The 14,805-nt window shown below is 42.1% G+C and overlaps 2 protein-coding genes across 6 annotated transcripts in view; both read left to right on the forward strand.

The window, feature by feature from the left end:
* Positions 1-4,414: 4,414 nt before the first annotated feature.
* Positions 4,415-6,994, forward strand: KIF27 (kinesin family member 27). Its single transcript, XM_054987588.1, is given in 5 exon segments — positions 4,415-4,774; positions 4,777-5,357; positions 6,311-6,320; positions 6,702-6,855; positions 6,912-6,994. Coding segments are annotated over 5 exon segments (1,188 nt in total).
* Positions 6,792-14,805, forward strand: part of GKAP1 (G kinase anchoring protein 1) — a 30,478-nt gene continuing 22,464 nt past the window's right edge. For 2 of the 5 annotated variants that reach the window (XM_054987453.1, XM_054987455.1), the window contains exon 1: positions 13,411-13,803. The gene's annotated coding sequence lies outside the window, so the exon portion shown is untranslated. The other 3 variants (XM_054987454.1, XM_054987452.1, XM_054987457.1) reach the window with 3 other exon arrangements.

Consider the following 14,805-nt stretch of genomic DNA (forward strand, 5'->3'; position numbering starts at 1 on the left):
CAGTATCCTCTACATCCCTTAGCATACCCCACAACAATTCCTTCTTCTGTTTGGAGATCCATCTTAGACCTTTTTTCTTTAGGAACATAACTGTAGGCTTTTGATCCAAAAACCTTCAGGTGATTGACACTTGGTTTGTACCCATACCATAGTTCATATGAGATAGTGCTTGCACCTTTGATGGGCAGTCTATTTTGCAGGTAGGTAGCAGTATTAATTGCTTCTCAGAATTTCTCAGGTAGCCCTGCTTCAAGGAGCATGCACCTACTCATTTCAGTGAGTGATTCTTTCTCTCTGCCACTCCATTCTGCTCTGGTGTGTATGGCACTGTGACTTGATGCTGAATCTCTTGCTTGGTCATGTAATTTTTCATTTCATGTCCTACATATTCACCACCATTATCAGTGCGAAGTGCCAGTGGTCCTCTCTGGAATCTGTTTCTGACCATTGGTACATAAACTTTAAATTTTCCCAGCACTTAATTTTTCTCCCTGCTCATGTATGTTACAGTATACTTGAAGAATTCATCAATGAAGGTGAGAATATATTTGTTGCCACTTGGTGTCGCTATTCCTATTGGACCGCATAGGTCACTGTGTATTAAATCTAATGGCTTCCTTGCCTCATTTTCCTCAGCTCCTTTCCCTTTAAAGCTGAGTCTGATTGCTTTGCTTTTAATGCAGCATGCACATTTTTCTTCAAAAACACACTTTGTAAATTGCATGCCTTTCATCAGATTATTGCTTTGAAGTTGGCTGATTGTATTTACATCTGGATGCCCAAACTGCCTGTGCCAGATTAATGAGCAATTCTTATGTTTACAGGTCTCCTTTGCGTTTGCAAAGTCAGCTACTTGCTGGCACGTTTCCAGGCCATACAGACCATTCCTCTTCTTAACAACAGCTATTATTTCTCTGTCCTTCTTAATGAGACATTGTTTCCCAAAAGATACTTTCATGTTTTTCTCTGCAAGCACACTTACAGAAAGCAAGTTAGTTTCCAAAGTTGGCACATAGAAGCACTTTGTTAGCAAGATATCCTGGGTCTGTTCGTTTGGAAGTTTGCATCTTAATGTTCCAGACCCTATGCGTGCTATTTCTACAGATCTACCATATACTACACACAACACCTCCCTTTTCTCCTATCTTTAGCGTTTCAAAAAAAGCTTTAGTCCCTGTCACGTAAGCTGTACATGCAGAGTCAATATACCAAAATTGCTCTCTAGGCTCTCTTTCTGCTAGCATAAAGCATTCCTTGCAGTTTTTGGTTTGTCACTTTGGAAATTCCTCCCTGCTCCTTCTTTTCCTCTCCCGGAGGAATCCCTTTGAAGAGAAAGCAGTTCTTTTTGAACTGACTGCCTTTCCCACATTCATGACAAAATGGTTCAGCTTTCTTGCTTAACTTTACAGCACACATAGCACTTTCAGAGTCCATCAGTCTAGACCCTCTGTCTGAATTCTGGAATTCCTTATGTTTATTATACTCCTCCAGCATGCTTATGGTTTGACTCAGAGTCAAATCTTTCTTAGCTTCTGCTTGATTTATGAAACTTTCATACTCTTGTCGCAGGCTGATCAGCTACAGTCCTATCAGATCTTCATCAAGATCTTTTCCAGCTGAGCGAAGCTGCTGGACTAAAGCCAGAAAATCATCCAGGTGTTCACACAAGCTCTGATGCTCTCCCATTCTAACACTGAACAACTTCCTTTGTAAAAACATTCTACTCTTAAGTGGAATATCTACATAAAGTCTTTGAACTTCTTCCCAGATACTTTTAGCTTTATCAATATGAATCACCTGCAAAATATCCCTGTCCTCCAAACCTTTAAACTTGTCCTCCCTTTGGCTTTGTCACTGCATTCATCCCATTTTCTTTGCTTTTCAGGGTCCTCATTTGCCAGTCTTGGATCTTTAATTGTGTTCCCAAACTCCTTGTTCCATGAGATGGGTCTGCACATGGGCTTTCCAGATTACATAGTTTCTTTTGTTCAGCCTTTCTATCACTGCAACTTGCTGAATGCTATAGGTGGCCATTTTGTCCCCTTTTTCTCTCTCTCTCTCACACAGCTCGTGAGGGGAGCCTCTGGTGAGTCTTATTCCTTTAATTAGAGATCAATCCACAACTACCATTCTCTGCTACCATGTAGGGTCTGGTATATCTTAGGAATGATCTTGAGTCTGATTAAAGAGTGAATGGAGAGAGTTTATTCAGGAACTACAACTTTGACAGAAAGGAGGGAAACAGAATAGATACTAACTACCTCAGTAAATGGAGGAGGGAACCTCAGTAAACAGGGAGGAGGGAAGAAGCAGGAAGCAGAAAGTAGCCTAAGAATACCAATCTGGAGACATGCAAGAAGGACAGAAGAGAGAAGGAAAGAAGGATCCCATGCTGCCAACGATCTAACTGTCAAACCCGCTGCACCTTGCAGGTATTCTGTGTCTTCTGCCTTCTCTGTACACAAGACAATGTATTTCCAACACTTACAGGACACTTTAGAATAGATTCCCTGCAAATTTGGTAGAGTTTGCTTGCAAAGTGCCACCCCCAGATAGTTTTCCCCAAAGGGAATAATGGTTGAATAAATCTAGGATTCTCTGATCTGTCTTAACCAGATGAGAGAATCTTTCCTGAATTTCAGGAATTTTGGCTTTGCAAATAAGGAACTAGGAACTGTGAATAGGTAACTGGGGACTGGGGACTAATTTCAGCTTTGTAGACTAGGACATGATCTAAAATATGATGGCCTTTTTATTTCAATGTAAAAATCATACGAATTCATGAGGAGCCGTTTAACATCATCTGGATCTGATTTTTGCCCATTCCCATCTTTAAGGTGCCACTGGACTTGAATCTTGCTCTCCTACTACAGACCAACATGGCTACCTACCTGAAACTATCTTCACAATAAGTTAGTTCACCTTTTGGTGCCACAAGACTCTTTGTCATCATCATCTTAACCAAAAAGAGAGCTGGGTAGGTTAAAAAAAACAACCCAGATCTCCACTGTTGGATCCATGCCTCCTGCCCCTCCCCCATCAGCGGGAAAATCTAGAGAGGGCAGCTGAGGCTGCCAGCAGAAGGAGCCTGCTCACCTGCTTGCATAAACACCGCCTCAGCTGCCCTCCCTAAACTAATTGCCAAGGTTGCAGGCAGTGACGCTGGGAGGGTGGTGGTGCCAGAAAGTTACTGGTGCAGCTTCTTCCCCTCGTGCCCGCAAGTTTCTTGCAGGTCCCAGCTTGTAACCCCTAATAGGAACACGCAAGAGTTTATTTCGTGCCAGCTGCTCTCCCCGCTCCCTCCACGCTTGTTGAACTCTACTGCACTTTGTTATAGTACTTAAAATAGTTTATAGTTTTATTAGCTCTAAACAGTTACATAATCATGAAACTATCGGATCCGAATGGTACCCTTTCAAGGCATGCATATATGGGATCTTCTGTTACAAAGAATACGGCAGAGCTGTATGTTCTTTGTGTTCATTGGTTGAGTTCTGCTGACCCCCTCCACGCAGCCTCCTCATTGTGCTCAGTGTTGTTCCTGGGGACTCCTAAGCCCCAATATTTCATAGGGCATGATGGACTATAATGAGGGAGAAGTGGGAAAGTCCAGTTTTGAAAGCTCCTCTCTGCTTCATGTAGCCATTTGATATATGCTAGAATTCTTGCTCTGCAAGATCTACTCACTTTTTAAAGAGCCCATTATTTTGAAATACTGTATAAAACAGTTGCTTTTGGTTAGTATGAGTGTAATGTCTAGTTTAACGCCAATGAACATATATTTTGCCTTTGCCAAAGTTCAATCATACAGTGGAACATACAACTCTTTAAACCTTTAACCTAGCCATTTTTGGTTACTGAGAATGATATTATTCTGCGTCAAAAGAACATTAGAGTGATTTTCAAAGTGAGCAGAATAGCAACTTGCTGTTTTAAATCAACTCCTATAGCATCATAATCATCATCATAATAATAGTTTAGAGATGTTTGTAATAATCCTTTATTTTGAGTTGTGCTTATTTGTCCCCATTTACACTTCCAGTCCTTCATTATCATATTTGTTTTTCATATAGTGAAAGAGTATAAATTGTTTGAAATTGTAATGTCAATATAAGTTTCAAATCCAGTATCAATTTTTATGTATGCCTAAAATTTTGCAGTACATAATTTGCAGTTTGTGTAAATTTATATAGCACCCCATGCAAACCCAACTTTTCCAGACATTTCCAGTTTTACTGTTTATAATTAAATAACTGCACGCATTCTTTTTTTCTAAAAAACTGCATGCATTCTAATGCCTTGCTTTGAATACTTTTTTCATTGAGGAATCACTTAACAATTCATACATACACATATGTATGCATGTATATTTAAATAACAATAGCTTTGATTGTTTACCATTCTTTTTGGCTTGATGTTTGAAATACTTGTTGGTGCCAAAGACTGTCAAGTTGAAAGTGTGAGTGAAGTGATGAGCTTGTTGGAAACTATGAATGCCACCCAAATGAATGAACATTCCACCCAATTTTATGCTATTTTTATAATCGGCATTTGTCAACCTTTGCCGAATGAAAAGGATGTAGATTCTGCACAATACTCATCTTAGAGTTCAGGGCAGTTTATTATTTCCAGATTTCTATTTGTTAACCTTGCAAGATCAGAAATGGTAACTAAAACTGGGAACAATGGAGAAAGCTTTAAAGAATCAGTTCAGATCAAAATTGGTGCTCTGGGGAATGTGATAAGTGCTCTTGGAGACTCAAAGAGAAAAAGTGAAAAAATGCGCATATTCTATAGAGAGCTGCTAAAATCCCACATATTCTTAAGGATTCCTTAGAAGGCATTGCCAAGACTGTCATAATAACTTGTATTAGCTCTCCTTCTGATTTTGATGAATCATTAAACTCCATCAAATATGCCAACAGAGCCAAAAGTATTAGAAATAAACCTGTTGTCATCTACAACCCAGTCTGGGAACATACTGATGAAATAAAGCTTGAAATCAAATTGCTCCTGGAAGATTTGCAAAACCAGCAAGTCAGTGGATGAACTCGTGGCAATCAAGGGTTTCAGGATTCCTCATGGGGCAGAAACAAGATTCATTCTATTAAGGAATAGCTTGCCCAGCTTCAGGTAGAAGGTTTTCGTTACCAAAATTGCATAGAGAGAGTCTGTGTATTCCTTGTTGACTTTAAAATATTGTTAGCTTACAGTCAACAGGAAAGATTTCCAGGTTGGCTCTGCATGGCTCAGGAACTATGGCAAGAGGCTTCAACTATTCCCAAATAAACAGTGGGAGGATACCACAAGGGGACGTATCATATCACCATTCTTCTGCTGAAAAGGGAGCTGAAAAAATACTAGATATTTTATTGTAGCTTTAATTAAAGTGGCAAAGAATATTTTAAAAACCACATAACTGAAGAATTTCCAGATCTTTAGTTCTCCTGTCAGGGATTCTCCATAATTTCATGAACATTATTAGCTCATATGGGCAGGAAATCAAACTTTCTAGATTCCTATAGAAGTTTTCTTCTTCATTATAATAGGTTCGTCACTACCAAGAAATTGTATACTTGGAATATTTGAAAAACCACAATTACATAAATATATGTTTTCATCCATATTTTGCTGATTGGTGCTAGGTTTATGAATGAATATTTTATAGCAATAATAACATTTTGAGCCTGAGTGAAATACTATCTTGAATCAAAGATACCTATATTTATATCTGTACTCACTCCCTTCAAAGCATTAAAAAGGGCTAAAACTCCTTTACAGCTTTTTTTAGTAATACTGATTTAATTCATTGTTTGAACATTGCAGATTTAGCTGAACTGAACAGTAATATTCACTAATAATTGAAATCATAGTTGCTTACCTCTGCATGATGTTATATGGCTTTGCAACTTTGCCTTTCATTGAAGGTCTTTCTGTTACTTTGCCCTCAGTATATGATTCTGTGGTGCATATGGCAGAAGAAAGCAAAAGTATCCCTCTTCTCAGTCATGCTGCTGAGTGAGAAATGAAAAATGCTCAGTGGGAGTGTTATACAAGAAAAGGTAAAAGAGGAGCTCTCATGCTGGCAGCTTTAAACAACTGTTTCTGCTAGGTTTCATGTAGCTTGCCACCATTCTTCACTTCATAATAGTGCTAGACACATACCCACAGCCAATAAATAGGAACTCATCTTTGGACTTTAGTCATGGATTCCTATTCCCACTTCCCGCCCCTCTAAGTGGAAAATCAGATACTAAATACACAGAACTTTTTGATGCCAATTTTGATCACTTTGTGTGTGTGTGTGTGTGTGTGCGTGCGTGCGTGCGTGCGTGCGTGCGTGCGTGTACAACTCACTACAATATAAATGAACACTTTCTGGACAATGCAACTCTAGTCAGTAACAAACTTTAAACTAATTGCTATTCTGTATTTTAACTAAATAAACACAATAGTTTCATATTTCCTCTGATCCTTTCATACTCACTGTCTTTATATATCAGTACTCTTCATATACTGCAGCTCTGGTTTCCAGAATTTTCTGCTGGGATGTAGAATATTGCCATGTAGCGACATTATAAGTCATGTCTTATTAATGAGATAATTATTGCAAATCCCATCAAGTTCTGAGATGATTAGTGCCCAACTTGTGGAAAGCACTTTGATTCATATGGCTGTCCTTATTTCCACTTCATCACCAGGTACTGGCTACAGATGCAGATGTGTTCAGTAAAAAGGAACTTGAACTAAAAGAACTGCAAGTTCAAACACAAAAACTTATAAAGGAGATTCAAGAATACCCAGTATCGTTCAAGGAAGCATAGGAAACAAACAAGTTACAGGTAAATTCTACAGGTAACTTCCTCTGTGTGGCTTATAAAATAACGTTCATGTTTATTCATCCCTACTAGGTAAAACACAGAAAATAATCGGAAAATATGAATTTGAGTTGTGTCAGAATTTTATTGAGTTGGATCCAAAACTGTCCTTGTAAGAGTGGAAGGTGCTTCCCTCATGCAACCTGAGGGTCTGTGATTTCCCACAGATTTCCTGCTTGAGCTGTAGCCTTTGGCTCTTCCCTTGCTGCATCCCCCAGTCCTCTGGAATAGCTTTTCTGGTAGTGTTGGGTGGGGTGGGAGGGCTGAAGAGGTCAGGGGGAGGCATGAAAAATCCATTATTTGAACAAAACTCATGGTTCTGTAGATGCAAACGATTGTGTTTTAGTTTATCCAATTCGTTTCTTTGGAGAGTTTTATATTGCTTGGCAAAAAAAGCTTGCTTTGATTGGATTTATGAACCCAAATTTATGAATATAAACATTAATTTATGCCATGCTTTCAATGGAAACCCAGGTCTTGGTGGTTGCCAGGTCTGTGTTTTTTCATCTTTGTGAGACCAGGCAGTTTGCTCCCTACCTGTCCTCCCATGACTTAGCTACAGTGATCTATGCAATGATCACCTCCAGGCTGGACTACTGTAGCTCACTCTATACAGGGATGTCTTTGGGCCTGACCTGGACATTGCAGCTGGTCCAGAATGCAGCGGCACATGTCCTGAGACGGGGACACCGTTTTAGGTGCGTATACATCTGGCGCTGTGTCAGCTGCATTAGTTTCCAGTTGAGTTCCAGATCAGGTTAAAAGTTTTGGTTCTGACCTTTAAAGCCCTTAACGGACTGCGACAAACATACCTATGAGACTATCTCTCCCAATATGACCCTCAGAGGGCTTTTCATTCTTCTGATAAACATCTGCTGGTGATCCCCAGCCTGAAGGACGCTCACTTGGCCTCAACCAGGGTCAGGGCTGTTTCAGCTCTGGCCCCAGCCTGGTGGAATATGCTCCCTGGGGAGATCCAGGTCTTCTGGGACTTATTACCATTCTGCAGGGCCTGTAAAATGGAGATGTTCCACTGGGCTTATGGCTGAAGTGATTGGTCGTCCTTGGCTTCCCTTGCCCACCCTGCCTGCCTGGGATTTTTTTGATGGATATATCTATATAATTCCATTGGTTGGCTTCTTTGCAGCCATCTTATTTAGATGTGTTAGTTGATGCCTTCTATCTGGTTGTATTTATTGTGTATATATACAGACAGACAGACAGACAGACATGCACACACACATAGGGATTGTTCTTTTAATGTGGTTTTATTCTGTGATTTATATTATGTTTTATGTATTGTATCCCACCCTAAGACTGCTTGCAGGGAGGGCAGGCTATAAATTGAAATAAATATGTAAGTAAACAAACAAATTTTTGAGCCACTGTATCATTACCTCTTAGCTATACCACTTGAATTAATTTTAGCTTCAGAATATTCTAACTATACTATTTTCCTAGCATAAGTTAATTAATTCAATGATTATTTCTTAAAACAATGTAGACAAGCCAACATAGCATTGCTTACACAGAGGCAAAAATCTGTAGCACTTAATTGAAATTTTATGTGGCATATTCCACTGCAAGTTCATAGACTGTAACTCTAAAGATGTTTATTACAAATTCCAAATATGTAATCTATTAATCAGTTTGCTGGAATAGAATATGAAAAACTGTCATATGTATATTGTGTCAGTTACTACTGGTATTTCAAATGTACAGAGAAATTCACTAGTGAAAACTGTAGGATTAAGAAGACTTTGTGGTGGAGAGTGCCGTCAAGTCATAGCTGACTTATTGTGACCCCTGGTGGGTTTTCATGGCAAGAAATTAAGAGAGGTGATTTGCCATTGCCTGTCTCTGCAACTCTGGTCTTTGTTGGAGATCTCCCATCCAATTACTAACCAAGGGTTCCAGCCATTAAGGCAGAAATTATTCATTCTTGCAGATATCTGCTGAATAGCATTTTTCTTTTATTTCAAAAATGAGAAGATGGTGGAGTGACAACCTATAACTGACTGGCTGAACAACAAGTTAGAGAAAATGACCAATGCTTCTTCCTCCAAGGGTGATTGGGGAGATGGACTAGCTCCTGTAATATCTGCTAAAAGGCCTTACAGTGTTCCACTAACTAAAAAGCCACTGGTCCATTAATGTGCCAGTAGGGTTGGATTCTCAAAAGGTAGATAGCATTTTCCTGGAAAGAGAGTTAGTCCATTCTTCTTTCATCTCAATCTCAATTCTGGGAACAGCACTATTCCCCCCCCCCCCCACTAAGTAATCTAGGGAAAAATTATTTATTCTCGTTGGATTTGACTTTAGGATTGGTCTCTTCTTCTTTGTTTTCCATTTTTCTCTACACCTATCATATTTTTATAAACATTATACTTATAGTTTTGATACCTCCAAAATTTACCTTTTCAGGTAAAAAGTAAATTTTGGAGCCCTTCCACTCTTAACCACTACACCAAATTGGCTTTCAGGAAGTATTGTTGCTTTCATTCCGCCCCAAATGGTCCCATTCAAAAGGGAATGGTGGAGCCTTGAGGATTCTCATCAGGCATACAGTGGCAGTACATAAAGTGGACACTTCTTTCATTTCAGTGAGTCAGCTCAACAAAGGACAGAAAATGTCCAGCTCAACAGTAAGCAAGAATGTGAGATTGTGCATTTCACAGATACCAAGCTAGTAAGATTCAAGTACCACTTTATTTATTTATTTTTGTTATTTATAGTATGCCTTTATCACCGAGACTCAAGATATGTTACCTGAAGTGGTCTCCTTGCATAAATATGATTGGGGGGGTGGGAATTAGCTGGCAAGGAAGATGTCTATACGAGAGGTGGTAACTGGAATCGAATCACCTATGTATACCAGGTCCCAATCCCAATAAGCCAAGCGAGTCTGGTGCTTCAAATCAATTAATAACTTTGATTAAAGAACAGAACTTTATGCACATACACACCAATTACTGGGGGGAAATAATCATGCGCGCGCGCACACACACACACACACACACACACACACACACAGAGTCCTAGGAAGTATAGCTAGAAGTGTGGGAATAGAGCAAGAGGGAGTAATGATATCTACCTATCCTGGAGAAGGGATCCAGTCCGTAGGAGAGAAGCTTCAAACGTCCTGCGTCGTCAGCCCAGAGAGGTGTGGAACAGCGCTTGTGGATCCAGGAAAGCGAGCAAGCGTGAATGAAGAGAGACTTAGGGGGGGTGACCCTAAGGGAGAAGCCAGGAAGCTTGCACGATTTGGATGGGGCCAGAGCCTACCTTTATAGGTAAAATGTGCCCTGAGGTGGAGGAGAGTCCTCCTGGCAGTTAGGACAAAGAGTCCAATGGTTGGTTCCTGGGTGTAACAAAGGATTCGAGTACTTTGGTTGATGGCTGTCAGGGTGTGTGCAAGGAGATGCAAAACTAGTTCCAGCACTGCACAAAAGGGACAGTTTTCCTGATGAAGTACCGGAGCCAGGTTAAGTGTTTTTAGGGAGGGGATACAATGTGCCAGGAAGGACTGTACATGCTTATGAATGCTCTTTGATTAACTCCTTAATCACGGATAGGAAATCTCATCACGGGAAGAGGGACAGGAATGTGTTAAGTGGAGGTGACTCAGCGAGACTTTTATTGCTCTGGGCCTTCCGGAGCTTGGGTGGACAGCGAGGCCAGTTGCATCACAATGCCTCTGCATTCCAATGCGGCATTCCCTACACGCCTGGTTCTCCAGGGCAGGATCTGGCAACGACAGGGGCTCTCTGGTTGGCAGTGCTGCAGCCATTTTAAACCCCAGAGGCTTGTATACTTTTAATAGCATGAGCAGTCATATGAAAACTGCTATTAAAATGGCGGAGGCCGGGCTGACTGCTCACAGATAGATTACCTAATGTAGATCAATACTGTCAACAGTTGGAACCTTCAATTAAGCAATACAATAGGGTAAGAACTTCAGGAAAAAACAAGAAGAAATCTGATACAATGCTGAAAATGGTGCTGAAACAAAACATAAGTAAATTGACATGACATAGAAGAAAATGCGGAAACTATCCAGTAGGTGCATACTTACAGCAACAGTAGTATGCAGTAGTAGAGTTTAGAGACCCTAACAGATCTGTCTGAATCATTTCCTGACAACACAGTCCTATTAGTGGTGTGAAAAAGCCCTCGTGAATGATTCAGTTTTGCATAGTATGCAGAAAGCCAGGGGAGTGGGAGCTTTCCTAACCTCTTCAGGCAGGCAATTCCATAAAGTGGGGCCACCCACTTTATGGAATTGGAGTGCACATGTACAGGCAGCAGTACATGGTGGCACCTGCAGAAGGCCTTGTTCAGACAAATAAAGCTGTCATGGTGGGAACATAGGGGGAGAGGTGTTTCTATAGGTATGACTGACCAAGGCCATGAAGGGCTTTCTATGTGACAGCCAAAACCTTGAGTTCAGTAACTGATGGAATAACTGCAGAATGGGAATAATATGCATGCTTTGCCTAGCTCCTGATAATAACTGAGTTGCAGAATTCTACAGCCCACTCCATTAATAGTGCTGCAACTAATATGGCATTGGTTACTGAAGCTTCCATTGAAGAGGTCTGTAAAGCAGCCGCAGGTCTCCTCTATGGACCTTTGTCTCACACTGCAAGTGAATACTTTTAACCTCAGCTGATGCAGTCTTTGGAAGGAAGGTATTGTAGCAAGTGGTGCTGGTGAACCAATTTTTCCATCCAACATGTGATACAACTTCTTTTGGACATCCCATTTTAAGATGCCCACCCCTGCCCCCTCCCCTCAGAACAAGAAAGGAACACTGGCACTTACCATGACGGTTCCTTTTGCTTTGAGGAAAGGAGGGCATCTTTTCCCACCCTGATTTAAAAGAGTGATGGCAAACTGTTTTTTGTGTTGTTGCCTTTGTGCTTCCTGTCTCTGTATATTTACTAAGATGGTTAGATTAATTTTTTAGCATAGATACTGCTTCAGGAGTTTCTGAACTGTGGAAATGGATGACTCCTCTCAGGAGAAAGTCTGGAAGAATTTTAGTCCCTGCATCCTTGATTGACAGGTGGGAATCACCATGTTAAGATGCCCTCCCTTTCTCTAAGCAGAAGGAACCCTCATTGTAAGTGCCAATGTTTCTCTTTGGTGATTAGAGCAATGTTTCTATTACTGAAACATACAGAAGAGCAAAATTGCTCTAGAATACGAGGCACTGAAATTCAGTGGGGCTAGGGTTGAGGGTAGGAGAGGTGCAATAATTTTCTTATCCTCTAGGTAGAGGCCCTTTGGTCAGTTTACCTGTGGAGCTGAAGTACAGCTTCTGGGTTTGTCTGAAATAGTAAAAAAAAACAAGGTGTAATCTGTGACTATGGACATATGTGATTTGGTGGTGAATTTTGTAGAACCTCATCCAAAAAATCCTGAGGATCTGTGCCTTGGGTCTATGTTTTTGTGCCATAGCATTGGCACGAAGCAGTGGATGCATAATTCTGTGGGTATGTTGAACGGGTGTGGGTATGAGCAGGTTGAGTGATAAGATGATATTTGGGTGACCACATGTGAAAATCTTGAAATTCCATTAGGATCCATGCCTTTGAGCCATCTTTTTGCCATGGTGGTACACCGAAGCAGACAATGTCTGATTTTTGTTGTGCAATCTGTGGCCATGGACATGTTGAATGTTATGATGAGTTTTGGGGGTCCTCCTTTAAATATCCTGAGGATCCATGAGGATCTGTGACTTATATCCATGTTTTTGTGCCATGGTGGTACATACGGTGCTTCCTACTGACCATGATATAAGGTACAGTATCATGGCGGTTTGTTTTCAGTTAAAAAATCGTATGAATTCATGAGGATCCATCCCTTGGATCCATGTGTTTGCACCACTGTGGCACCACAAAGTGCTAGATCCTTTTGGGGGGGGGGACTTCAGGCTGTGGACCTGACTGTGATACGTGATTTGATGTTGGATTTGGTGGTGTTCTGTTATTAAAAAAAAAAGACCTGGAGGATCCCTGAAGGACTGTCCTTTATTCCCCTCCCCTCCATTTTGGTTTAATAAATACCAACAGTGACTTAAAAACTTTTTAAAGGGGGTTGTTTCAGTATGAATAGTCACACAGCGGCGTTAACCCCGGCCTTTCCCCTGCCATGGCGGGCTCCTAGCTTCGGGACATTCAAGCTAAGGTTGGGGCGGGCGGAGAGGCAGCCGTCTTCGTTGTCCTGCATGCGTAACAAGCCAGCTTTGTTGCGCATGCGCCAGCTGCCCTCCCTGCCCTATACCCAGCAGACCCAAGAAATAAACTCCGCCAACGAGCGAGCGCTTGGGCCGGGCACGGATACGCGCTCCCGCGAGCGGCTCGCAGCTCCATCAGTCTCCTCCCCTCTCAGTCTCTGCCTGACGCTCTGCCGTCGCCTCGAGAGCCTCAACACCCACCGCGTCCCGAACCGTTGTGTGGACCACCTGCGCGAGGCCGCGACCGTTGCCTGCCCAGCGCGGCTTTGGGGCTTAGGCGAGCGGTGAGGGCTCTCTTTCGTACTGGTTCTTCTGTCGCTTTCTCCTCTCGCCCCCCGAACTCGGGAAGCGAAGAGCGGGGAACGCAATACGCTGCCCGGCCCCCGGCCCGACCTCTCGCTCGGAAAGAGCTGGGGGCAGATCTGCGCAGGCTCCGACGTGAGGGGAGCGGGGGGCAAAGCAAGAGAGGGCGGTGCACCCGGCGGGGTTCACCGAAGGCCGGACTCGTAGCGCGCTTGCGTGTGACCCGGAGCCGGACAGCCCCTGTTAGCCGAGCTGGAACTTCGCTGCTTGGCAGCAGGTGCCGCCCCTCCTAGCCCTCGTCCCCGGCCTCTCTCCCTGGCTGCCTCCGAACTTCAGGAACCTTCGAGGAGATCTTTTGCACTTAAGTGGAAGTAAGCCCCGGTGAGCACAGTTGAGCTTACTGTTGAGTGCATAGGAGTGTGCTGCATCTCTGGCGCAGGCGGTATATGCTTTTTAAAAAAGTGATGGTGATCAAACCTGCGACTCTTTCTGTTTAACTAGGACAGCAGGGCATCCGTTCACTGTTAGGGTGAGCTGCGATAAGTACTGCCATGTTAGCGTTCATGAACATTTATTTGAAAGCAAAAGGGAAAAGGAAATGATCCACAGAACGTTCTCTATCACATCTTTATTATGGCTTTTCCTGGAGGAGTTTAGAGAACCGTTCATGGTGCCTCTCCCCTAAGTTTATCTTAACAATGAACCTGTGAGATTGGTTTGGCTGAGAAAAGAAAGCATGACTTGCCCCACTTCATCGGATGAGCTTTTTGACTGAGTGGGGATGTTAAAGCATTTTAAATGCCCCTCATATATCTGTGAAAGAATGTAATAGCACTTGATAGTACTTAACTTTAGTTGCATGAGCAGAAGTTGCAAACCAGCCACACACCTGGAGTTCTGGAGGGTTTGGTGTTGCTTATATAGCATAGCATACCAAAATGGTATGTAAAAATATGGTAGTGGTGTCCACCAAGAAGAGAAGAAGCTGGAGCTGGCTCTGGCTTGCCCTGCCTTGCCTTGCCTTCTCCTGCTTGTTCACCACCCCCCATTGTGCTGGGGGAGGTGAGTGGGGAGGAACCAGCGAGGCAAGTCGGAGCTAAGCTAGTGGAGTAAGTGGAAGCCAGACACTAGTGAGGAGGGGGAAATGGTGTTTATTCTGCCTCATGGTCTTCCTTGTGGACTGTCTGTTGTGCAAAAAGTATGTTGGTAAGCGTTAAAAAAAATAGCAAAATGATACTTATATTTGACCAATTTTTGCTGGCTGGAATATGCAATCTTTTGAGTTTGTCAGAACTGTTCTTTAGGGACATTTAAAAGTGCTTTAGTTTTGCAGTGGGTTATTTGAGATGTAGAATATATTAATGTCCATTTTATAAAATGATT

Source organism: Eublepharis macularius, chromosome 8, assembly GCF_028583425.1.
Source record: "Eublepharis macularius isolate TG4126 chromosome 8, MPM_Emac_v1.0, whole genome shotgun sequence".
NCBI classification, from domain to species: Eukaryota; Metazoa; Chordata; class Lepidosauria; order Squamata; family Eublepharidae; genus Eublepharis; species Eublepharis macularius.